This window comes from Cydia fagiglandana, chromosome 9 (genome assembly GCF_963556715.1).
Source record: "Cydia fagiglandana chromosome 9, ilCydFagi1.1, whole genome shotgun sequence".
Taxonomy (NCBI): domain Eukaryota; kingdom Metazoa; phylum Arthropoda; class Insecta; order Lepidoptera; family Tortricidae; genus Cydia; species Cydia fagiglandana.
The window spans coordinates 12,484,242-12,510,720 of NC_085940.1; the positions used below are offsets into that span (position 1 = coordinate 12,484,242).

Sequence of the window (26,479 nt, forward strand, 5' to 3'; positions counted from 1 at the left end):
GGACTAATCTCTGATGTCATGGAAAATGAGGTATTTATTTAGAAATAAAATGATTGTTCTTGTTTTACATGGATACTAATGGTTAGTGTGTTACATGGACTGGGTTGGTAAAATGCGCTTTGTGAATAAGCAAAAGGAGTTATTGGCATCTATTTGTAGCTGGTTAGTATTGTCTGTGACAGGTTTAGTCGCTCCATGTTTCCGGATCCTCCTCGGGCTGAATATTGTAAAAGATGTTTCATATCTCATATAACCTCATACATCCTTGCGATTCATATTAAGTTGGAGACATACTGATATATATTATAAGGTAGTATCTCAGTAGAAGTGTCAAGAAAATTAACAAGGATCATTTCTGTCTGTACATATTATTTTATTAATTATGAATAAAATGTTTATCCAACCGTTGCATACAACTAGTATGTTGTGTTGTGATTGTTTTGTTCATAGGGATGTTGGTTTATGTTTGCAATGCAAATATTTTTCACAAAATGTCATGTTATAAAATGTACCAAAGACATATATTTAAACAGACTTACCAAATAAAGAGAATGTTATTGCTATGACATTGTCAAGTGTTTGAGTTATTGACAATGATTATCTTTGGTGTTCTAGCAGTATTTTTCAGATGCATTTCCTTATAACAAAACTTGATTGCTGGTGAAGTTTTGACCATAAGTTGTAATCATATACTTGCACTTATGAATTATGATTACAGGAGATTCCAATGTTTAAATCTTATCGAAGAGATGGACATATTGAACTAGATATTTATTTACTGAGCTGAATATGACACTGGTAAAGCCAGTTGATGCTAATGGTAAGCAAGGTGAATTCTTTCAGGAGTCAATATAGACTTTGACGGTCTACATGATGTACATGTCTTTTACATACAATTGCTACTGGACTCTAAACGTACCGGTCAGTTAAATGTTAAATGGATGAATATCAAACGAAGGTAAATAGCTTGGTTAAAGCTTTCTAAGTAACTATTTTAACCCGTTCACTGCTGCTGAACATTGACCGAAGGATATCATGTCATCATGAGTTACTGTTTGAAGTTATTAATGGTTTTCGTCTGAACTTGTAGTGTGTTATGGTACTGTTTGCATTATAAAACAGTACACTTATTGCTTCTGGGTTTCATAAATCAGAAGTTAAAAAAAAAAATTAAACAATAATAATTATAATGTTTCTTGTTTTGCAAACTGCATAAACTGTGGTTTATTATGTTATGAACTCATTTACCTTTAAATGTGTGCTTGCATGGCATTTAACAAAATTATTTAGTTTTGTGCAGGTATAAGATGATGTGATGAGTTACCTACACATAAAATGCACATATACAGCTGAAGAAAATCAACCATGTGTCTTGGGATTGAAAGCTTTATGGTTTAAGCATATGTGCCATTGATTCAGCTGATTGATCATTATCAATATACACTTTCATGATGGTTGAAAATACAAATTTGTGAAACCTCGGTAAGGCGAACCTGGGTAACAGAGGAACCTCGATAACATGAACTTCTGTTCAGGCTCTACGGTAGTTCAACCGTGGTATAGTAAGAGTGTTGCCTTTATTTAGGGGCACGGAAGAGGCACGCCAAGTTGCACATGATCATTTACATTGGTTGCATAGTAGCAACTGCTTACTATCCTATATTTTCCATATTAACGCCAAATGCTGCTATTTCAGGTACCGTTTTCAGATTAAGAACTGACGACAAGTATATTCTCAGAACTGAGATATAATTTTATTAGACACTCGGATTGAGAACTGAGTTATTATTTTATTTATATTACTTACTCTCGGATTAGGAACCGAGTTGTGACTTTGTTTTAATTTCAGATTTAGAACTGTGTTACTGTAGTCATACTAATGTGTTTTGTTAACGGGTTTCCCGACTAATGAAGGCAAATGCTGTTATTTCAGGTACCGTTTTCAGATTAAGAACTGGCTATATTTTCAGACTAAGACTGAGTTATACTTTTATTGAACACTCGGATTAAGAACTGAGTTATTATTTATATTTCATACTCTCGGATTAGGAACCGAGTTGTGATTTTGTTTTATTCCAGATTTAGAACTGGGTTACTGTTGTCATACTAATGTGTTTTGTTAACGGGTTTGCCGACAAAACCTAGAAAATAAACACATTGTGCTTGATTAAATATTGTAGTAACCATGGTAATGCTTGCGATATGTTATTTTATGCCACCTCACTGTTAACCATTTTACTCTAAAGGCTGGTTCATAATTCTACCGGTTGCTTCAATGTCTACTATAGAGCTTTAATTATTGTGTGCTCTTTAAGAAAGGCTGTTACTTTTGTCTTGGCAAGGGATGCTATTCTTAAGAGGCGGTCCATTGCTGATGACATAATACTAACCTTAAGAGGCTAGTAGTTTTTGGTTTCTGCAGTGTAGGCCTTAAGAGGCGGTCCATTGCTGATGATATAATACTAACCTTAAGAGGCTAGTTGTTTTTGGTTTCTGCAGTGTAGGCCTTAAGAGGCGGTCCATTGCTGATGATATAATACTAACCTTAAGAGGCTAGTTGTTTTTGGTTTCTGCAGTGTAGGCCTTAAGAGGCGGTCCATTGCTGATGACATTACTATCCTTAAGAGGCTAGTTGTTTTTGGTTTCTGCAGTGTAGGCCTTAAGAGGCGGTCCATTGCTGATGACAATTATGTCATAGTATTAACTATCCTTAAGAGGCTAGTTGTTTTTGGTTTCTGCAGTGTAGGCCTTAAGAGGCGGTCCATTGCTGATGACATTACTATCCTTAAGAGGCTAGTTGTTTTTGGTTTCTGCAGTGTAGGCCTTAAGAGGCGGTCCATTGCTGATGACAATTATGTCATAGTATTAACTATCCTTAAGAGGCTAGTTGTTTTTGGTTTCTGCAGTGTAGGCCTTAAGAGGCGGTCCATAGCTGATGACAATTATGTCATAGTATTAACTATCCTTAAGAGGCTAGTTGTTTTTGGTTTCTGCAGTGTAGGCCTTAAGAGGCGGTCCATTGCTGATGACAATACTATCCTTAAGAGGCTAGTTGTTTTTGGTTTCCGCAGTGTAGGCCTTAAGAGGCGGTCCATTGCTTATAACATAGTACTATTCTTAAGATGCTAGTTTGTTCCTGGTATCTGCAGTGTAGGCCTTAAGAGGCGGTCCATTGTATGTGATATGAGATTATCCTTAAGAGGACCATTATTTCTACTACCGATAACTGTTTTATCTATATCGTACTATTTGTTGTTGACCTTGAGAGGTTGGCTTGAGACTTTGTTTACAAAAGGATATTTAAATGACCTTAATACTGATGATCTCAAGGTTACCTTGAAAGGGTTGCTTGCACTAATACCTTTTAGAGATTGCTGGCGCAGTTCCGGACCCAGTAGAGGTTGAGGTAGTGCCGGTTCAAGATGCCCAGTAGAACGAGTGCGTGCAATGGGCTCCGTGACAGCCTTATCGTGAAGGGCTGACTTCTACGGTCGCTGTCCCTACAAGGGCAGTGGTATTCTAGCCTGCATGTGGTATTTTAACTCGGTAATGTTTTCTTTTGTTTAATAATCTGTGGTTATCTGCCATTATTCACGATGCTAGAAAGCGGTGACATGAAGTACCTACTTCATTACGTCGCCATTAAGGGTGATTATGATGTAATTTATTAACAATATTGCTAAAGAGCGCCCATGAGTTCTATCCAATCATAACTGCATCTTTCTCATGTATTTACAGAAGTAGACCTTTTGACTGTGATGGTTATTACGGTATAATTTTATGGCTATCAAGCCGGACCTGTGATCAAAGGGTCTAACTGTGCCATTTGCGCATTAATATATCATCGAAACCTTATCATGATTATTTTGAACAACATTGTGGTATGCTAATGTCAAAGCCTGTCGATGGCGCTAGGGTGAATTATAACGCCTTGTTATATTAAGGAACTGAGGCTTTTCACATGTATGTTACAAAGTTTTGTGAATAAGAGTTTGTACTGTTTACATGTGCTGTATTGGAGGGCAACTATGCACATGCATGAGACGTGTCCCACGTTAGCCTCCCACCAGTTGAGGAGCCAACCAGTAATGAACTGGTGGAGGCTACCGCCACCTGGTGAAGGCCCAGCTTGCTGCGACTGCGTTGGCTGCGGCAGTCTTCAGTGGCGGCCTTGATAACAGTGACCTGACGGGACGTAGGTCGGGTCAGAAGATGGCCGAGCTATACGGCGAGATCGTCATCCGTCGGTGTTTGACATCACTACGATAACCGACAATGTCACATCACTAGAGGTGGTCGTCCATCTTAAGTTGCTAACACACTATCGCACCGCACCAAGGTCATTGTGGGACGCACCCATAAGTAAAAGGGAGAAAGCGATATCTCTTTCTCCCTCTTACTTATGGGTGCGTCCCACAATGACCTTGGTGCGGTGCGATAGTGTGTTAGCAACTTTAGATTGGTTCTACGCGAGAGCGTCTTGGCATATTATTTCAGAACTATATTCCCATATTTGTGATTCCCTAATAAATCTTGTTATAAAGTGGTGTCTGGTGTTTTTACTCTTACAGTATGAATGTCATGTTCAGGTCCTAATCACGAAGGTATAAACTACTCTTATACTGTTTCTCTTCAAATTTGTTGTGATGTTTTAATGTAAGAAGAAAATGGAACGTTTCTTGTTAATAAAAAATAAAGAGGCTGATACACATGATCTGATACACGTGTAGTGCCATTGTATGAATATTAGTAAACCTCAATTAGCTCGTATCTTAGAAGGATCGTTATACCTACTCTGCTTACAGCTAATTCTAGGATCATTCTCTTGCGTGATTCTGATGTACTTAATGATCACGTGCTAGAGACTTGTCTGTCTCACGACAAAACACCCGGCGAGTTCAGCATACCTATTAGCAGTAAAAATGCGATGTATAATAAAAATGATACATTTCTCATTGCTGTTATGGAAGACATTTGAACTTATCTCGGTAGAATAGACGCGGACAACTATTATAGTAGAGTTAGACGAATAAAATGCGTTTATTGAGTAATTTCTGATAAAAAGTATGTGACTGAATGCGTGTCTTTCTTCAGTCATAAGATGTTTTTGTGGCACGATCTTTGATAAAGCTCGCTCGTTATTTTTATTTCATTGTGTTGATGCTTCACAAGGCGCAGTCTGTTTTAGAAAACCTAGGGACTTGTGAAGTTTAATACTTAATGTCAATTTCATATTCACTTAAATTGATGGCTTTGTTAGTTGTTATATTATACCTATCTAAGGGCCACTTGCTGGTGCAAACCGCTAACCCGGAGTTAAAAGGTTAAATCTAATCCAGTGTCAAATTGTACTGCATGGTAACCGTAGTAACTCCAGGTTTAACCGTTTAACCCCAGGTTAGTGTCATTGAGTGGCATGGTGCAAGTGGCTAGTGGCTACTGATTTCCGGCAAAAGATGATGAATTGGGAGATTCTTTGTTAATTTGATAGATATGCAAACTAAAATTTTATTTAAACCGCCAATTATCAATAATCGTCAAAAAAATTTTTTTGTGTGTCGGCAGATTTGTTATTTTACTGTATCTTTAAATACCCTCCATGTTATTAGTTCTTTCGCTAATTTCATGCAAAATAAATGTATTTGTGTAGTTTTAAGTTCTCATATAAGTGAATTGTCAAATTCTTAATGAGAATTAAGAATCTTAAACCTAAAAATGATGAGTTTAGCGCCGTCGTGTCATTGCCTCCAGCACAGACCTCCAGTCATTAGTTCTCTTACCCCCCTTAATTACACAGTAAGCGATACATCAACCATGCAGCAGCAGCACCATATAATCAGCCTGGACCTAAGGCTATGTCAGAGCATTGTTTCAAAGGTGCACAACGTCATGGCGTTAAATTACTTAGTGGCAGATGATAGGAAACGTGATACCTAATTACCTACAGGACAGGTGTGAGGTGTGAGCCATTTATGCCTCACAAGCGGTTTACTTTACAAGGCATATAATGTCCTTAACACACCATGCAGTACCGTAAGGAAAACCGCTTGGGAAAATTTAAAGGTAGTAGATGTGACTCATGTGACTAGTAAAGGTTCGAAACGAAACACAAATGGCGGTGAACTTGAAAGTCACAGTTCGTGATATTAAACGCCATACGAAACTTTCGGGTCTGGCGAATCTTAATATGATGGTAATGTTTATTGTTTCATGAGTTCCATGACACATTAGAAAACTACCGGAACAAATCAACTAACTGAGAACAAGTGTTCATTAAAAAGTCTATTTTTGGGTTATGTTGAAACTGCTTGAATAAGTTGAAGGACGAAGCGTTGACACTCAAATGACTCGAATCAAAATAAGGTTTCGAAGAAAGTTAGGTTAGGTTATCACCGATATCTTTGTAGATGAATATCTTGGAGTCAATGATTTAAGAACCGCTTACCCACCTATACCACCCGTAAACCGATTAGTAGTTTGTACCACAAGACTAGGGATACCAGATACAAATTTAGAATAAATAAAAGTACCTCTATAGGTAAGTATTAATTTCCTCAAGAAAGCACAGAGTATACGCGTACAAATTACAAAGCAAATATGTATTAACGTACCCATATTTGTATTTACATACAACATCCGATGCCTATACCCAATGAGAATTCTGTCGGCAGCAATACAAAAGCCTATAAGGACCAACTTTCTTGTACAAAAGAGCTGTTCTCTATATAAACATAACGAAGGTATTGTGAGCACACACACAATACACATACAACATACATATACAAGCCAGGGGTGAAGAACTCGCACTTGGCATTGCAAGGTGAACGAGACGAGTCCCGAGGCACGCGCACCAGTACCTGCCTATAATATGTAGGTACTATTATGTAGGTATCTACGTTTTGGTACAATGGTACTATACTACCTATTAGGTATAGATATCCTGTTGTTTGCGTCTTGAGATGACATTAATACCTAATGTTCTAGGTCGTAGATATTAATAACAACCTTTTTTACCGGAATGCGCAAAAGCAAAGATTGGGTCGGACTTGATAGGGCCGATATGTACCAATGTATAAAGGTCCTGTTAAATAATAAATTTAAAAAAAAAGATTGGGTCGGGTCGGGTATCCATATAGGTACATATTTGCAACTATTGTTTAATCGCTTGGCATCCCATAGAGCTGATATTGCATATACATTGACAATGCTTTAGCTTATCTAACGGTGGAAGCGGAAGGTGGATATAGGAAAGAAGTGATGTTTGAGATCCTTGAATACGTCTCGGTGATTATTTAATTAACAACTGTAGAAAAGAAAAGCACAGTCAGCAACAATATAAAAGTGCCTATCAAAATTTGATGTCATGACATAAGCTTATTTGTCTTTTGACACTAGACAGGTTACTCTGCCTTGAGCCAAGAACGAGTATAACGCGCATAAAAGGTCCGTCGTTTCTAGGCCTATCAGTGTAATAATGTTATTAAATTCCTTTTTAGATTTTAAATCACTACGCCATACGAGTAGATTAGTTACTGTAGGCTGTAGGCATAATTATCAATGAGCTGGCTCAGGGAAAAATCTACATTAATGCATAAGTATATCTAATTTCATATGCATAGCTTGTAGGATACGTTCCCAGACTATAATATCGTTTTCTTAAGGAATCAATTTAATTTACTTGTTTACGTTGCAAATAATCTTGCATTACTACATTTAGTTTCAATTTACACTTTATAGCCGAAATGGTGCTTAATGCTTATTCACTAGGCCATAATTAAATTGCGTATCGACTCAACATTCTCTAGATATTTTATTTATCTTTCTTTAATAAGGAAAAATATGCTGTCTTGACGGCCTCCTAAAGTCTTCAAATCTGTGAAAAAAATACAATAGACAACATTTTTAACTAGTCATCGATGAAGATGAACCTTACATCTTTGTAATAAGTTTTACGTTACGTCAGTTAATAATGTGGACGACGGTAGATTCACATATCCGATATATGTGCGGTAGAGGTGCTCAAAAATATTTGAACACGCACTCTCGCGCCTTACAATAGTAAGCGTGTTTAGATATTTGTGAGCACCTTGGCCGCTCCGATAAATCTGATGGCGATTGTACATAACTGCGTCTGGTCGTCGTTGCCGTAATAGAAAAGATATCAACGGGCGTTATGTCGAGCCACGAGCATGAAATCATGTTATATTCACTTCCAAATTAACTGGACTTTGAAGAGGGTTTGAGTTCACGAATATAGAACCTGTTTTTATTTGGTTAATCAAAGTTGATGGTTTGTTGCTATAATTACTGAAACTAATTTGTTGGTATAATTAGTAATTACTAATGAATGTACAGTGTACAGTCAAGGACATAAATGTTTATACACATTCCCCTCGATTGTGGAGAAATGTATGTTATGAATGTAAAATTTTTTAGACTTGCTCATACATGGACATGGGTTATCGTGTTCACATAAATCGCTGTGAATGTACCTGGCCAGTACCTGGCGGATTATTCTTGAACTATGAGGATTTATTACAAAAACCAAATCAGATAATCCTAGCCTCTTGGGAAGTAGGGTCAAACGAACGGGTCAAAGTTGTTGCTCAGCTGTCCACTCATCTCTCGAAGAGCCCATCGTATATGCCGAGGGAATATAGATGATGGGAGGATGTTTTTTGCTTTTCAAAGGATAAAACGATCGAAATATTTAGTTAAAAACATAAATAGAGAAGCTAAAAGCTAAACAAGCTAGCGAAAGTCCCAGACAATGGCGGCGCTTGTAATTACCGAACGTCGTGGGATGCCGGGGAAAGTAGCCGAAACAAGCATGTGTGTCTGTCGTGTCGAGTGATCGGTGTGAACAGACTTTTAAGCTGGGGTAGGTACGGTACCTAATGAAAGAGGCACGACGTTGCGTGGAGAATTGCCAAATTTTAGTGGCAGCGGCTAAAAATGTATTGCTCTGGAATTCTGGAATGCCTATGCCAACAAGGAACGCATGTGAGTTTCAAATTTCAACAAAATTAATTGCTCTAGTAAAGAGTTGGCTGGATGAGAGTGGCAAGAGGGCCAAGGGGCTAAAGTTTGTGGAGTTCAAGGGAGATGGAGGATTGGAAGTCCAGCTCAGAAGCTGGTTTCTTAAAAACTATTACGTAAAAAAGCTTTTCTTACCAATGAATCTTCCAATTCCGTAACACAAGTGGGCTTAATTGCCGATTCATTCACCACACCATTAACGGTTGCACCGGGACCCGAGTCACGACCGTACGACCGTTGACCACTTCCTTGGCCTGCTTTTGGTCTCCGCTCAACTGAAAGGGAGGTCGCTTTTGGTAAGTTACGCTTAAATTGTATACTAATTACTATTAAACTGTGCGATTCGGCCAGAATGACTTGACCTTTCACAAAAATATGAGTAGGAATTAAAACAATTTACATAATTCAACCTACTCTTGCGTGACGCTGCATCTAATTATGCGGTATAATAATTGGATTGAATTGTTATTATTAGCCTTCACAGTTTAAAAACAACCCACGATTTGTTTCATCCTTCATTCATTTTAAATACTGAATCATCGCGTTAATAATTTGTAAAACAGTCTATACGTTTACAAAACATTAAGTATAGTATTAATACAATGTATGCTTTTGATACTACGGTAAGTGCTCAGTGTTGCATACCACCAATTAATTTTATTATTCACTTATCATAAATATGCAGTTATTTATTTTACTCGTACTTACTACCTACTCGATTAACTCGAGTACCTAAGTTGCAAGAAACAATTAGTAAATAGGTGTAATAAAATCAAACAAATAGTTAAAAGTAAGAGAAAGCCAAATCAAGCATTTATTGTACCTTGTATTTTCCTGCTTCTAATTCTTGATGTACAGTCAGCAGCAGAAGTCGCTATACACTCCAGGTGCTCAAAGAGAGGTAAACGTTTAAACTGTCAAAAAGTTGTTGACTGTCATGGTAGTATTTACTTGTGAGCGCTCAACGTGTCACAAATATGTTAACAGTCGCTATTCATTAATTTCTACACTTACAACAAGTCATTGATACCTTAGCTGTCAAAAAACCAATGGTATCTAAGCGGTCAACGTGTCAAATATATCTGAACAATATGGAAAAATAGACTTTAAAGCATACAAGTATGGTCGAATATTGAGTAAAAGATAGCCATGCTAATTTCAGGTAAAGCGTTTTGACAATCATCGAAAGCAGTACAGTCTTGTCATCACATACATCTATCTCACGTTTTGCCCTTCAACCATTTGACAGGAGCCTCTCGGTCAACTTACTGCAAACTAGCGGAAGCAGTTATAAAGTTGACCCAAAAATTTTTTATTAAGCTATGAGCCTCATCACATATGTTCCTTGAGTAATTCTAAGCATTTCAAGCCTGGGAGGCAATAAGAAATGTGTGTCTACTCGGATTTGTAATGGATTCAAACTTTCAACCCCTTTTTAACCCTGTTAGGGGATGAATTTTAGAAAACGCTGAAATTACTTTTCCTGTCTTTTAATAATATCCCCAAATACAAAGATTCAAGTCCCGCGTTCGAAAATTTTTTTGATATCCATACAAACTTTCAACTCCTTTTTCACCACCTTAGGGGATGAATTTTCAAAAACGCTGAAATTAGTTTTCTTGTATTTTAATAATATATCGTTTTACGAAGTTTCAAATTCCTAGCTTAAAATAAAACTTGAACCCCATACAAACTTTCATCCCCTTTTTAACCCCCTTAGGGGTTGAATTTCTCAAAATCGCTTCTTATCTCTTGTACACTTTATAAATGTAATCTAGTGTGCAAATTTCAACTTTCTATCTTTTGTAGTTTCGGCTCCGCGTAGCAAAAATCTCCAACCAAATTTTTCACCTTTTTACGTTTTTCTTGTAAAATTACTATGAAATTGAAAAAACAAATATCAGCAATGAATTCTACGTCTTTGGTTTATACGAAAATGATACCAAACTTGCCCTAGTACCCACCAGGATCAGAGTAGATTTTTTTTAAAGATGACGGATGGCGGCCGTCTTTGTACCCCACCCTCCCCCCCACTTCAGGCTAGAAATGCTTAGAATTACTCAAATATCAGATGTGATGAAGCTCATAGCTTAATAAAAAATTTTTGGGTCATGTATGGCAGCGTTACATAACTGACTCCAGTAAACTATTTCTTTTAACAGAATCGTCAAGACGAATGACACATAGCAAAAGCTAACTGATGCCGAATTTAGAGCCAATTGTCAAGGCACGTCGTGGTCTCAGTAACAGGCGTTTGCTTTTCAAAGCAGAGACCGCGGGTTCAAATCTCAGTCGTACGCACCTAGAGATTACAGCTTTTTTTTTTATTTATTTCATTTCTATTATTAATTTGTGTCTTCTGGTTTTATGTTAATTTCGCATTAGTTTATATAATTTTTGAAGATAATGTCACATGTAGCGTATACATGTACGACTTTCCATCAGGACGTTGTAGGTTTGAACCCGCAGTGGGCGTTACTTAGATTACTCCTGTGCGGAATGCCATTTGATATTTACTACTCAAAAATCACGTTTGTTGTATGGGAGCCCCACTTAAATCTTTATTTTATTCTGTTTTCAGTATTTCTTGTTACTTATAATAGCGTCAACAGAAATACATCATTTGTGAAAATTTGAACTGTCTAGCTATCACGGTTCCTGAGATACAGCCTGGTGACAGACGGACGGACGGACGGATGTCGATGGACAGACGGACGGACAGCAGAGTCTTAGTAATAGGGTCCCGTTTTACCCTTTGGGTACGGAACCCTAAAAATGCTGGTCTCTTCGAAAACTGACTAAATTAAATTAAAGGATATGAAAACAATGCATTTTATTAATTTCAGACATCATGTTTCATAGTAACATTTATTGCTTAAGACCTACACAATCGATATCTAAATAGAAATAGTCTTAGTTTTATTTTTCAAAACGTTCGGGGTTCGATTCCCGAGCTGAGTACACATTTTTTTTAATGTATGAATGCAGTTTTTCGTGTTACTAAAATCGATGACATGATTCCTAAGAAGAGATCGGTGTATATCGTATAGTATCAGATTTTCCCATACTGGCCGATCTAAATGGGCCATCCTGTATAGTATATTTTACTACAATAAGTGGGCTAAATAAATATATTAACATAGGTATATAATATGATCAACGGTTTGGAAGAACAGCTGCATATGACAGTTAAAATAAAAAAACCGATCATTCTAGTAGAACCTACTTATTTATGGTATAAGTTTGACACTTAACGATAAAATACTTCTTTAAGAAAGGAGGTGTCAATTCGTAGTGCTACAGTATTTATTTTAAAGTTAAAGAGATAAAATGTTGATGCTTAGTTACCATTGAAATAACAACTGCTTAGCAACTGGTGGCACCCTGGCTGCTGACGTACGTGATTGGCAGTGCGTGTAGGTATTAATGACAGCAGCTTGAATTTGATTGCTTAGTTACCACTGACTTTTTAACCGTTATTGTCATTGTGATTAAATAAGGGTGTATGTGTTAAAGAAAAACTCAGAAGTTAAGGTATTTGTGACGAACTGGAAGCCTACTTGAAAATGACATCTTAGATGTCCTTATTTTTGTGACGATTGAAGTGTATATGTTTTCTTGGACACCTTGCCCGCTCAGGTATATCTGCTGCTGACTGTATGTATATCCGTCGATAATAAAATTTATTTTATTTCCATACGGAAGACTGTAAAACATCCACACTCGCACAATATGCGTGTAGACACTTTGTGGAAACGAAACAGAAGTTAAATATGGAATTATCGGTATATTTCATACTTGTTCCGTAACAGAAAATGCACTGCGGTTTTTTTGTTAGACACGTATGCAAATGTATGCTACAATTTGCATATGGGGTAATAAAAATGCACGACAATAATACATAGTGCAAACTTTAAATAATAAAATCGTATCGTCTTTCACGCATTAGGTTTCCGAATAAATTATTAGTATAGCGTCAAATTAGTGTTAATCAGCCTTTCTTATTTTCCCATCGGATAGCATCCGATACTGGAAAGACTGATTCAAAGATCGACGAACCCAAGTTGAAGGAACGTCTCGCTCGGTTGGCTGATCGCGCTCTTTTACTATTTGTAAATCAACATTAACATCCATAGGCCTACGGCATAAGGTTTATTACGATAGCCGATGCCGGTGAGAATTACTAAATTAATGTTCGTGGGAATGCGCTCGGATTGTTCTTATTAACTACCAGGGAAAAAGGGGATTTGATGACGAAACATGACAGCCGTTATACAATACTTATCTATGTCATATTTCCATAGGCTGCATATTATGTACCTGGATCGTGTCCTCATAGGAATAAATCTGCAAACGTGGACTAAGTTGCAGCAGTTGAGATATGTGCCCAACTTAAAACACAATATATAGTGGGGTGGACTACTTATTTACACTATGATTACGAATCAAAAAAACTTGATAATTAAGTCGAAACAAAGTTGAATTGAATTTTTCAAACTGCAGGTCTCCTAACCTGCAGTTTGAAAAATCGATAGTTAGACAAACAACAACAAAATAAAACGGGATTGCTGAATTGTGTCGAATCAATTAAATCAGTTAATAATGTTAACTGACAATTTTCAATTTGAATCCTAACGCAATTTCAGGAGAACATTAGGCATCTTCCATGGGTCTCAGTTTGTCCGGGTTCTTTCTCATTCTTACCCAGTCGTAGACAGGTGACGTTGCGTCGTACTTACGGCCTTCAACCGGTTCCTAGGAATTCGCGGCGCACACGGACGGAGAAAATGTTGTTTGAATAACCGAGATCAGAAGCATCGGGATCGCTTCCACTGGCTTTGACTCAAAAGCATTGGGAAGGCTCAATTTAGGCTTCATAAAACCATACTTTCGCGAATGAATTATAAAAGCAACAAGTATCGCGATCTTAGCGATGGTATTCACACACTCGTTCATGTCTAACTCTAATTCACCTCTGTCACTAAGACTGTGTTATAAGCGTCACATTTCTTGTGGTAAAAAACTGGAGCAGGTTTTTACATTGTATATGTGTACCTACGTGTGTAGTTTAAATGATCTGTGTCTGTGCCCTAATTCCTATGTAAAGCTAATTACAAAACAAGTAAAACCGTATTGCAGAATTTCAATGAAGCCTATTTTTACCTAATTGCCACTTGACAGTATATGTACAGTATCTATTGATCTTATCTTTATGTTTCTGTCAAAAATTAAGTTTTTGATACACGCTCTTATTGCAGATTGTACTTCTTTGCATCCTAGACCATAAATGATGAGTTTGAAAACTGCTGGCAAGTTTTAAGGTTTTTATAATGCTGGTTAGAGTAGTGAAGTGTGGTGAAATCTTTGAAAGGCATTATTGTTTCATCAGTCGGCGTCTGGTTACGTCTATGAGGGAAGAATATCTACTTCAGTTGGCTACTACCCTTGTTAAAAGTAAAAGTAGTCACAACCAGTGTTCAACCTGTGCTCGTAAATAACGGCACGGCCGAAACGTGTCCAGCAAATCAAAACAAGTCGCAACGGTGCGCCGCAAAAACGAGAGCCACCGGCGCATGAACGAATATTAAAATATGGGCTGCACTGTACTGCGCAAAGACTTGTATTGAATGCTCGCCTTATTACTAAGGAATTAGGTGCTACAGTGTTAACATGTCTTTGACGTCGACTGTACACGCGTGATGAAGACGAGACTATTTTATGCAAGGTTTTACCTGCTTTACTAGCTGCTTTTTGCGCTGGCTTTACTGCAGTGTTATACTTGTGTCTTTAGCTGTTACTTGTTACTGTGCTTACAGTCTAGTTCTTAAATATGTATACATTTCTTCACCTTAATCCATTGCAATCTATCATAAATAATGTATACATATTTATGATCGCGACTGTACATATTGACAAGCAAATTTAGCTGGTGGTTTTTAAAGCTAGGGAGAAATTTAAAACTAACATAATATGGCAACAAAATATAGCGGGCGAGTATGTGATAAAAAGATATTGTAAAATATGCAAGCATACCGCATACCTACTACATATGTATAATTCCGTCTGAAGCCTGCGTGCTAATTGCCAATGAATGGTCATAAGGCGATACCTTCCAAGAATTTCCATAACAAGGCAGCTTGGGAAAGCAACCTTCAGCACTGTTGTCGATTCAGACAATTTCTTATTGTGCATTTACTTAAATGTATGTTTAAATTTACTACACATTTACCGGTAAGGGGTAGTTATACAACTCTTGCTCATAGCATTGGGAATTGTGTCGTCAAAAGGTACCTACCTAATCCGTGAAAAAACATCCTACGATCAAACTTCCTAAAAACGAAAATGGGGAGTCTAAGCAATACCTAGATTCACATACATTTTCGTTCTCAAAGAAAATCTACGTTCTCAATATAATTAACTACAATATCTTCTTGCCAATAGGTAGTCTGAATAAGATAATCTACCTACCTAATAGTATCCATAAGAACTAGGAGGTATACATTAGTTAAACAATTATATTCGTATTTTATAAGACAGGATTTCTGGCTGATCAGGCTGATGCTAGGCTGATGCCAGTAGGTAACAGTAAAACCTGTTTCCTAAACACGTTATGGTCTAAATTAGAATTTTGATGTTAAACAAGACGACGAGGACTCTAGATAACTGTAACCCGTGTCAAACCTGAGATATCTATTCCAGCTTGGTTACTCGTTCATTATCATACTTTTGTAGCGATTCGTTAAAACGCTATTTATGTCATTCTCAGGCCTTTAACATGTTGATAGATGATTTATGCAGCGTCTGTAACCGAGGAACAACGTCTCTCGTGGCTGTATAAGCCTATGCGGGACCGGCATTTGCGACCGCATTTGTGGCAGCTGAAGTAGGGAGCCATGTCGGCAGTAACATCAGGAGTGGTTTGTGTGATCTTTAAATCAGAAGTATCTACGTCCTTGGACCAAGTTTTGAGATTTGATATAGATGCCTCATCAGTTGTTTCCTCCCCTTTTTCCATTCTGTAATTCTGCCATCGACCTGTACGGATATGATGGTCGTATTTGTCTACGAGACAGCGTGATAAAACGGTGTCTTTCTATCCCGCAGAGTTAAAAAGTGAAAGTTGTTTTATCACGTGGATAAATATGGATAAAGCGATCCATAATAGGCTTGCTGCTCTCTATTTTAATATTTATCACACATAAAAAAATCGGCAACAAACCTCAAGAAATCTAAGTTCACTCCTAACAATATCGGGATCTGCACCGTCATAGCGAAACTCTAATACCGTTCACATGATGAATGGGATATGTTAATTTCCTCCGTAGAAGAATTTCATCGGTTCCCACTGCTTCCTTTCAAACCAATCCGTATCACAGCTGAGAACGGCTCAAGAATGCGTGTGTAGGAGGCTTTCGGGCTGCGTAATTGCCTTTTGTGTAGTTTTGTGGCTTGTGGCCATTGCACTCCTTTTAATTCAAGTTAAATTGATTCATCTGTGTTTACAAAGAAATTATCAGATATTTGACTTATGCCTGACCTTTTCAAAGATTTAGGCAAAGAGGATTTAGGTATATGTATTATGAATAAAAAAATAAGTATTATATAATGTCTATATTGTCTATGATGTAAATAATGTAAAAAAATATATATTTTCTTATGCTGGGTCTTCACATGACTGTATTTGGCAAACATTCGTGTTGCATCCCTTTTGTTTCGTATATCAAAGGTAAGCGATGCAACACGAATTTTTGCCAAATATAGCGATGTGAAGTGCCAGCATTATATGTAGAAATTAAATTAATCTAATTAAATCTGAGATGCCCGAAGTGTCAATAATATGGAATGTCTAATGATTTATTTATGTCTAACGTTTTATGATTTTACCATAGACCTAGGATTCGCTTGCGCTTGACACTGACAGACAGCTTAAGTGTGCGAAAGGGAAGCCATCACGTATATGAACATCCCATAAGTGCAAAAGAGTCAGACTACCAATGAGAAAACGTAACCACTTTTGAATTGACGACGGCCGCGGACGGCCAAGCAAGAGCGTATCACGGTAATTTTCAAATTGAAAAATATACACGGATTAGGACGAAAAGTATTAAATAAAGTAATTCAGTGAAGATGGTGTCTTGTAGTGTGCCGGATTGCAGTGTCACAGGGCCAAATAATCCATGCAAATACTCATTTCAGAGGATTTATGATATTCCGAGCGAAATTTTCATAGCGATATTTTGTCAAATTAACAGCGTAAAAAGTGTAAGAAGCCGATTTATACAGTTCATTATAAGTTTTTCTTCCGTTCCGTGCTAATATTTTATCATATTAGTCAATAATTTAGAATATTTTGTGTAAAAACATAAACTGTTAGTTTACGCTAGGGCTTGACAAAATGTTCATATGACAGTATCGATAACTTGTCGGTAGATTAATAGCTATGTAATTACTAGCTGTTGCCCGCGACTTCGTCCGCGTGGAATTTTATTTTCAACATTTTACATCGTTAGTACCTATAATTTTCTATAATTTTTCATATCCAAGCAATGTTGAAATTAAGTACTTTTCTTTTTTAGCATGTTATACTTTTTTGGAGGTGTTCATGTTTAGCGTGTCATGATAACTTCACTTTCCAACACAGTAAGAGTTACATTAAGATAAGTCTGCAACGATTTTTATGGCAAACGCAGTGCAAGTGTTATTTATCCTCTAGCCGCCCATAAGTCAAACCTTGCCAAGCAAAATGAAATTTTATTTTGTCAACACAAAGTTCAAATTAGAATGGAACAGGTGACCTTTTTATAGGACTCTGGGCGGCTAGAGGATAAACGTCATAATGTCATAGAATTTTAGTGTTTAAAATAACACATTTGAAAAAGTAGTCGATAAAGCAATCAAACATCGACAGATTAATATGTTGTAACATGACATCACTATTTTTGATCTCACATAGACAATTTACGCACACACTTGCATTTCATTTTTGGTCACACTTTTGAAGATTGAGAGTTGTTTTTTGTCATATATAATTCTTTGGATTTTACTGATAATAATATAAGGAAACATTGTTTAATTCAAGAAATATGAACGTTATAATTGATTCTAAGGTATTTTTCTTACGCATAAAATTAATAAATCTACAATGGCTTCCTGTTTGTCTACTTATAGTCTGCTTGCTGTACGAGTACTACATTTTAATTTTACTTACCATCCAATCATTCCATTGCACCCATTTTTGCTTCAGGCCAACCTAACGTCGAGTTTAATAGAGCAGTGGTTCCCAAAGTAGATTGGGCTCCGATCCACCTAACAAAAACTGCCATATTCGGGACTCACCTCTTGACCGTCTTAAAAAGGAGGCATAAAATATGTATTGGTAACTCTCAGATGCTCTAGTATGTACTTTCAGAGCCCATCACTCAATATTCGCTCGCGACTCACAAGTGGGTCACGACTTCGCGACCCATAGTTTGGGAAATTATGTAATGAAGTATAACAATTGTTTCAGACATATGCTGGAGCTGAGAGCTCGTCAGGCATCAACCCGCAAGCTCAGGCCATTCTGGACAGCCTGAACAACAAGTACTACTTCTATACAAGGACGAGGGGACTTTTCCGGATCTGCTACCCGAAGGAGCGCCCTCCCACAGGTTAGTTCTCTCCTACTTATGAGTTCATGTTTCCACTCAGCATGTGATTTAGATAATACGAAACTAAGTTGACACCACTAGTAAAATGTTACACTAGGCGTATAGACTAAGCAAGAACTTCCATGCAATTTAGATTACATTGCCGACTAAACTGCAATCAAAATTTTGATCAGATACCGCAATGTAATGAAAAGTGCATGCATGTTGCTAGTAAAACCTCGCTTTAAGATTAAAAGCAGTTGCAATGAACCGATTGTACATACTATTAGCATTGTCGTCTGAAATTTTGTATTTGAAAGTCAATTGATAGTTACTTATTGATCACAGATAAACGAACATAACCGTGCTAAATACCATCTTCATCTAAACATTGTATGCACTGTATTTTCAATTATAATTACACATTCCGTAATTTCTCAGAAACGCTACAAAACAATCATCACAGTGTTAACTCTAATGAACGCCCATGGTAATGATCATCTCAGCCTATTGGAGCGTAATAAACTGAATTTTACAGAGTATGAGCTCAATTACTAAAGAAACACGACTTACAATGGTATGATATCACTTACATTGCTATGGTCAGTGGAACAGGTGTGCGGTAAATCGCTAACTGTTGCTAATAAATACAATAAACATAACGTCCTAAATAACTGAGCCCATTTGTATTGGAACTGCCAATGTCATTTAACCACATTGTAGATTGAGTCTGTCGTCTAAAAAAACGTTGGAAGGTTATTGAGAATTAGGTTTAGGTTGCCTTGATTTCATAAATGTATGGTGTATTTTCTTAGTTGCCTATAGTTATAAAGAGAAATTAGGATTCAGAGGGTTGTTTATGATCAATATTAATCATAAACATACGACATACGTTATCATATGATTATTCTAGGCAGTGGAAACAATATTTATACAGTTAATAAGTTAACAAATAAGTCAGTAAATAAAGTGACCCATGTTGGTAAAAAACCAAACCTCTTCATTATATGGACGGTCTCTACTGACACCATAAATTTGCAAGTAACCCTGAATTTCACTTTCAATCGCCATTCATCATACTAAAAACCGAAATTATAAATTATAGAAAGCGATAGGTACATGTAACGAGCGCAGTACCACGCCTCGGCTCGGCCCATAAAAAAGTAGTCATGGAAATTAATAATAACGTTCATAGATACGTTTTAACGAGATAGTAAGTATTAAAATGTTTTAGAGTAGAACACCGGTTTTTCAATGAATTTAAGCCTTGACTAAGACGCAATTGAAAGCGTGTTAATAAACTCGTGACTTCGATTCTACAATACAAATGTGACGAACTTAATTGACGATATATTATTGTTTTAAGGCATCTTCGTTCATATATTGAAGACAATAAAAGAAAGTTAGTTTTACTAAATTTTGTTGTTTAAATAGCAATAATACATACGTTACCATTCTTTGCTGTAATTTGGGTAATATTTTGCGTAATTAATATTTAACTTACTCTTTTATAACTTTCCGTAGAAACAGATACATATGTCCGTATCGTCCGTGATCCATGAACTTTTCCTAATTATTATTGGGTTATTGGTATTCGGTTGTTTCCGGTCCGGACAGCTCGTCGCCTTCGAAAGTGGCCGGGCTTTAATTACCTCTCATTTATTCAGCTCAAGTAAGACGCGCCTTAACGCCGCGCCGTCGACCATACTTGCAAGGTTGGACATCGATATTGTATATGTTAAACGTTTTGTATGCAAAATAGTGCCTAAGGTCTAGGTCGTACGTGGATATTTAATTTGTGTTTAACGTCGCTTCATCTTGATTAAAATATTTAAGTATCACCAATTCGAGATGTCAATTAACACACATTTTACTTTAAATTCTGCAAAATTATGACATTATTTCCGTCGCCGTGTGTGACGGACCGTATTACTTACGGCCGAAGCACGCGACGTTATTTGACCGCAAGAATTGCAAGTAGTCATTTGTTTGAGCATACTGTTGATTAAGCATGCAAGTCATCTACTCGTATATCTCAGTCAGTGTCAGTACAATCATTTCAATAATATTTTAGTGTTAATTGTGATTTGGAGTCTCAATATCCGCACTCATTATAACATTCTTATGCCTAACAAAAAGCAATAAATACCGCGTTAGTTTTGATTGCATGCACTCTAACTGTAATTTTTTCCTATGTAAGTATATAATTTATGCGAGTTAAGCAATAAGCATACGTACAGTGTACACATTTTACGAGCATGCAATTATTATCATATCAGGTAGCATGCTAAAAACAAATGTTTCATTTGTATCGTCATTTTAGTCTGCTGTACACAAGCAACGGTTTCAACACTTTGGTGCCATGCAGTTAGTGGTAAACCGATAACAACATGCTTTCGTGCTTCTTATACGTATTGGTAGCTTTACCAGCAGACATTGTTAGTCTACATACATAGCTGATGGTATGTAGGACTCGTACCACGGCTGCGTGTACGCATGTACGTGCCGCGCGTTACCCACTCTGCCAAGGCTTCGCGCGCGAATCACGTTTAGATTGTCACTGCGCCGATAACAATGAGACAACGACTTCAAGGGTCTTTACTAAGAATAATGTGTTTCTTGATAGGAAAATAATAGATATCTTTCTTAATAGGAGATAATAAGGTGATGAAAGACGTTGTTGAATAGAGTTATCTCCCTCCACTCTAGTTCTTTAAATATCTGTAGAAGTCTATAAATAGTTAATAATCATCAATATTTTTGTATCATTATTCATTAAGTATGTCCTGGCTGATCTTGCATTGTGTGGGTTGCGAACACAACAATGGTTGGCTATAAGAGGGGCTGCATGGACTTAATTATGTCCTCCACAGTATTGCGAAATACGATTTCGTCACAGATGTACCTACATGTATTTTTTTTGTCACGATGTTTTTTTTCAGTACATATTTTTTTTTAGTAACAGCCAGGGTTCAAACTACGATTTAAATATATTATATGTAAGTATTTAAGATTTAGTAAATCTAGTATAAATTTAAGGTTAGAGCATTGCTCCATAATGATAGTTAACTGAAATTACATACACTGAGAGAAAAATCATTAGTAAACTAAACCAGGAATTAAAAAACAGTTCTGTACTGGGGGGGGGGGGGGGATGAAGCTTAGTAACAATTATAGACGTTTCACTATTTCTGTAAAGTTTATTTATTTCTACAAACAGCTCAGTAATCTTAAATCTAATTTCAACAAACAGATAATAGAAATTGCAAGAACTAATAGAAATTGCAAAAGTCAATTTGTTCCTATTAGTTGACTCTCCTTGTCCCCGGATTAAGTTTATTTTTGTAATTCTAAGTGTGTTTTTGTTATCCTTTTCTCTCAGTGTACCTACCTAATAAGTAATAAATAATCGATGTAGATATAAAACTTTAGAGTAAAAGAATACTTACAATCCAACAATCTTCTTCCTGGCGTTATCCCAGCATTTTGCCACGGCTCATGGGAGCCTGGGGTCCGCTTGACAACTAATCCCATGATTTGACGTAGGCACTAGTTTTTACGAAAGCGACTGCCATCTGACCTTCCAACCCAGAGGGAAAACTAGGCCTTATTGGGATTAATCCGGTTTCCTCACGATGTTTTCCTTCACCGAAAAGCGACTGGCAAATATCAAATGATATTTTCAACACAATCACACAATATAATACAATCCAACAATAAAATAAAATAAATTAATATAAATTCACTACACTGTTTAATTAAACAGTGCTAATGGTAATTAGCACATTCGATGATAAGTTTCTATGGAAAGAAGCAACTTCGCATGAACTCTTACTACCCTATAGTTTGGGATCCCCTTTGGAATATCATATTTTCAATCAACCGGCAGTGTTGAAATCGCGCGTCTGTACGATTGTCGCAGACAATAGATCCGCCACTACACCTAGAGTTGAACTGCGGAGGTCACAACCTTGACCGCTCGTTTTTGAGTTGTAGTCCTTCGATAATTTGGTGAAGCTATTGTCATTTTACCATGCTGCCTGAGCAGAAGCCGAGTTGACCTTTGTTACTTGTAACGGTTGTAATACGTAGATTAATCATCGATTCGGGACCAAGTTAGATAACAATCTATAAAGCTTCCATGTGGAAGTATTACATTTTGTTTTTGTTTTTTATTAACTTCATTAATAGAGTCTGCCGGCGTATTATGGATGGCTTTATCCATCTTTATCCACGTGATAAAATAACTGTCACTCTTTTACACCGTGGGTTAGAAAGTGACAGACACCGTTTTATCACGCTGTCACGCAGACAAGAACGACCATCATATCCGTCGTACTGGGCCGTTGGGGTAATGGCCCATTGACCGAAAGGATATCAGCAAGATTGTAATAATTCGTACGTGACTTTGCCTTTGTGCTATGACTGTTTACACAACAATATGTATAGCCAAATGTTTTGCATTCACAAACAAGCGTTGCGGGCATAAAGTATGTGTCTTGTCTCTCGCATTTACTTTCACCGCATCCGGATAAATATAGGTACATTTATTAAATTACAATGTAAATTAAAATTTCTACGTCGTTAGCTTTAATGATGAACGTCAAATTCGTCGACAACAATTAAGTAAAATTGTTCCTATAATTTGCGCAAGTGTTGACTTATTACTAACTAATAGTAACTACATTCCGCTACTGCCTAGACAAACTACGTTGGCCAACTGTAACGTCGCAGGTTTCGAGACAATACTCAAGCATTCAGTTAAGCAATAACCAGCTTTGATGCATGTTAGCAACCGGCCATATTTAAAGTCTTGCGTCACGCAATCCAATAACTCATGATAAAGTTAGTCATCACGCGTACATAATAATTTAGAATTTTATTTTATAGGTCATGTAGACAAAAGTTAAGGACATCAAATTAATTTCAGGAACTAAGCCAGTACTCTCATCCAACACGCGAAATTTTTATACGCGCCCGACGACGCAGATACTAATCTTCTTCTTCTTCCTCGCGTTATCCCGGCATTTTGCCACGGCTCACATCACATAGGAGCCTGGGGTCCGCTTCACTACTAATCCCATGATTTGACGTAGGCACTAGTTTTTACGAAAGCGACTGCCATCTGACCTTCCAACCCAGAGGGGAAACTAGGCCTTATTGGGATTAGTCCGGTTTCCTCACGATGTTTTCCTTCACCGAAAAGCGACTAGTAAATTTCAAATGATATTTTTCGTACATAAGTTCCGAAAAACTCATTTGTATGAGCCGGGGTTTGAACCCGTGACCTCCGGATTGCAAGTCGCACGCTCTTACCGCTAGGCCACCAGCGCTTCGCACGACGCAGATACGAATAAATATCAAATTTCATAAATTTTCAGACAACTAAGACCCATAGATTTACAGTTACATACATAACTATAATAATAACACAGTTTTCTGTTGCGTCATCTGCATCTGTTCCGGTGTAGGATACATCCTGTGTCAAGACGGCGATTGGACGGTGAGCACTGAGCTCCATGCTCTCATGATCGCAACCGTCTAGAACAACTACAACATTTATGAATGGATTCTGTCCAAAGGTTGTCTTTAAATATTACTACATGTTGACTATCATCTATTTTTTGACCTAGCTACGCTAGCCTATCTATTATGAATTATCAAAAGACAATTTAGATTGACGCGTTGCAATAATAAATAATCGATCATGTAGCCTAGAACCAGTTGAGTTGAGATTGCATTAGATTCTCGGTTACAAATCGTCGTCTCATTGCTTTCTCGGTGTACGAAGATTATAATCGCTTTGTATCACTCTACAGCAAAAACGTTGGTGCGAGGTATCACAGGTGAAATCTTCGTTCTACAAACCGAGAGACAACCGGTCCAGGCCGCGTAGCCAAGATGCCAATCGCTTACGCTCTGTAGCGATCGAAACGCAACTGTCACTGTCACTCTAATAAGGAAGAGTGATAGAGAGACATAATGCTTTTCGTTCTCGAAGCGATAGCGATTGTAACCTTGGCTAGGCCGGCTGAGACGCCGAGACGGCTATAGGTACTCTCGTCTTGGTCGTGTGTAGAAGGGAGATGCGCGGACCTTTTTTTATGGGCGATTAAGATAAGTTTGAGGCAAATGAAGGTCACGACGAGCCCACGGCGGCATGCGGTTGGCTTCTAAAGAACTCTTCGGTTAAATTGTTACCCGAGCCTAATAATTATTTCAACACTAAGCTACTAAACATGCAATTTAGGTCGAGTAAGCCAGCTACTTATCGCTACACGTTTAGAACTATTCAGTCGTAAGGTCACGTTTCCGCCGTATTCATTGTCACTGGGATGTTAATTGTTTAAGTTATTTGTGGAAGCGGATGACATCGGTACACTAATGAGGAGTTGAGGGCTCTTGTGGTTTTAAGGATCCTACAAACTTAACACTTTAGCTTGAAGTTGGTAAATATATATCATTGTCTTCGTTATTAGGATGCCAAGGTGCTAAAGTTATGAACAGGAAGACGGTTAATTCTTACTTTCAACTATCCTTATTTATTAATAGTAAGCATGACTTTATTAAATACGTATGTTTCTCCGTACTCTCCGTACACAGAAGTAGATACCTAAATAGGTTACGTGTCGTGTGTATTTATAAAAACAATGTGTGTACGGAGTGTATGGACAACGGTACAAAGACTTAAGATAATTACTAAACAACGGCTCAGAACGCGCGTACAATGAACATTCTTACATTCGGAATGCTGTCCTAGGCTAATATTCCTTAAAGAGATAAGGTCTGTGAGTCATTTACCTATTGCTGAGTCTCACTTTGTATGGAAATTTTACTGGTGAAGCATAATGAGGTAATAAACATTTTCTTAATTTTGAAAAATATAGTCACACTTACAAACTGACTTGAATTGTAAATAAAATGTACCACTTTGTGGAAGTTATTTCATGACGTGCATTCAAGATTTGTGTAGTTATCATCTATGCACGTATATTTCTAGGAACATATTGCATCTTCTAATTCTTTCGTCGTACATACATATGGTGGGTATGATAATGTATATTTATCAGATATTTATAGGTAGACTACAATGAGTCAGTGATAAATGTTTACTGTTTGTTGTTAAAGTCGTGGCCAGTTGTTTTGGCATTTCCGCATGGATGGTGAACTAATGACAATGGTATATATGTTGTTGTCATGATGTTTTATCTGCATTTACTATCTTAGGATTTAAAAAGATGACAAACCTTCGTCCATATGGAAGTCGTTTTATCGACAAGCTCCTTTTACCCTCTTGAAGGGGCCCACAGATTACCAGTTCGATGGATGATATCAGCCTGTCAGTCGTTCGGAGCTGTCAAATTTTGTGTTTAACTGACAGGCCGATACCGATACCGTCCGGCGAACTGGTAATCAGACTAATCAGTGGCCCCTAAGAGTTAAACATCGGTTGCAGACTAAATGTTTCAAATTGTAAGGATGAGAATAGTACATTGTGTGTATTATAAGTAGATCCGAGTCTCTTTTGTGTCGATAATATAATAAATTAACGCGGCAAGTAGGTAGGTACTAGATATTTCGTGATATTTATGATCCGTCTGATTAGCGTGTAAGGTAAGGGGATCTAGTAATGCATGTTATTTGCTATTAGACCTTTATGACCTCGAATTTAAAAATTAATTAAGTAATACAGTGTAGGCGTTGCAAATAACTTCTACTCGTATTGCAAATGTCAAAAGTGCGCAAGGTTAAGCCTTGTTCTCGCCTAATTATTATTAACAGCGATTAGCATTGTATTCAATACCGTCCAC

General features: G+C 37.2%; 1 protein-coding gene across 2 annotated transcripts in view; it reads left to right on the forward strand.

Moving 5' to 3' along the window:
• The window catches only part of LOC134667389 (uncharacterized), a 75,222-nt gene that overhangs the window by 13,675 nt on the left and 35,068 nt on the right, over window positions 1–26,479 (forward strand). For both annotated transcript variants that reach the window (XM_063524789.1, XM_063524788.1), the window contains exon 2: window positions 18,548–18,689. In XM_063524789.1, coding sequence (XP_063380859.1) covers window positions 18,548–18,689 — 142 coding nt within the window. The remainder of the gene's footprint in view (window positions 1–18,547; window positions 18,690–26,479) is intronic.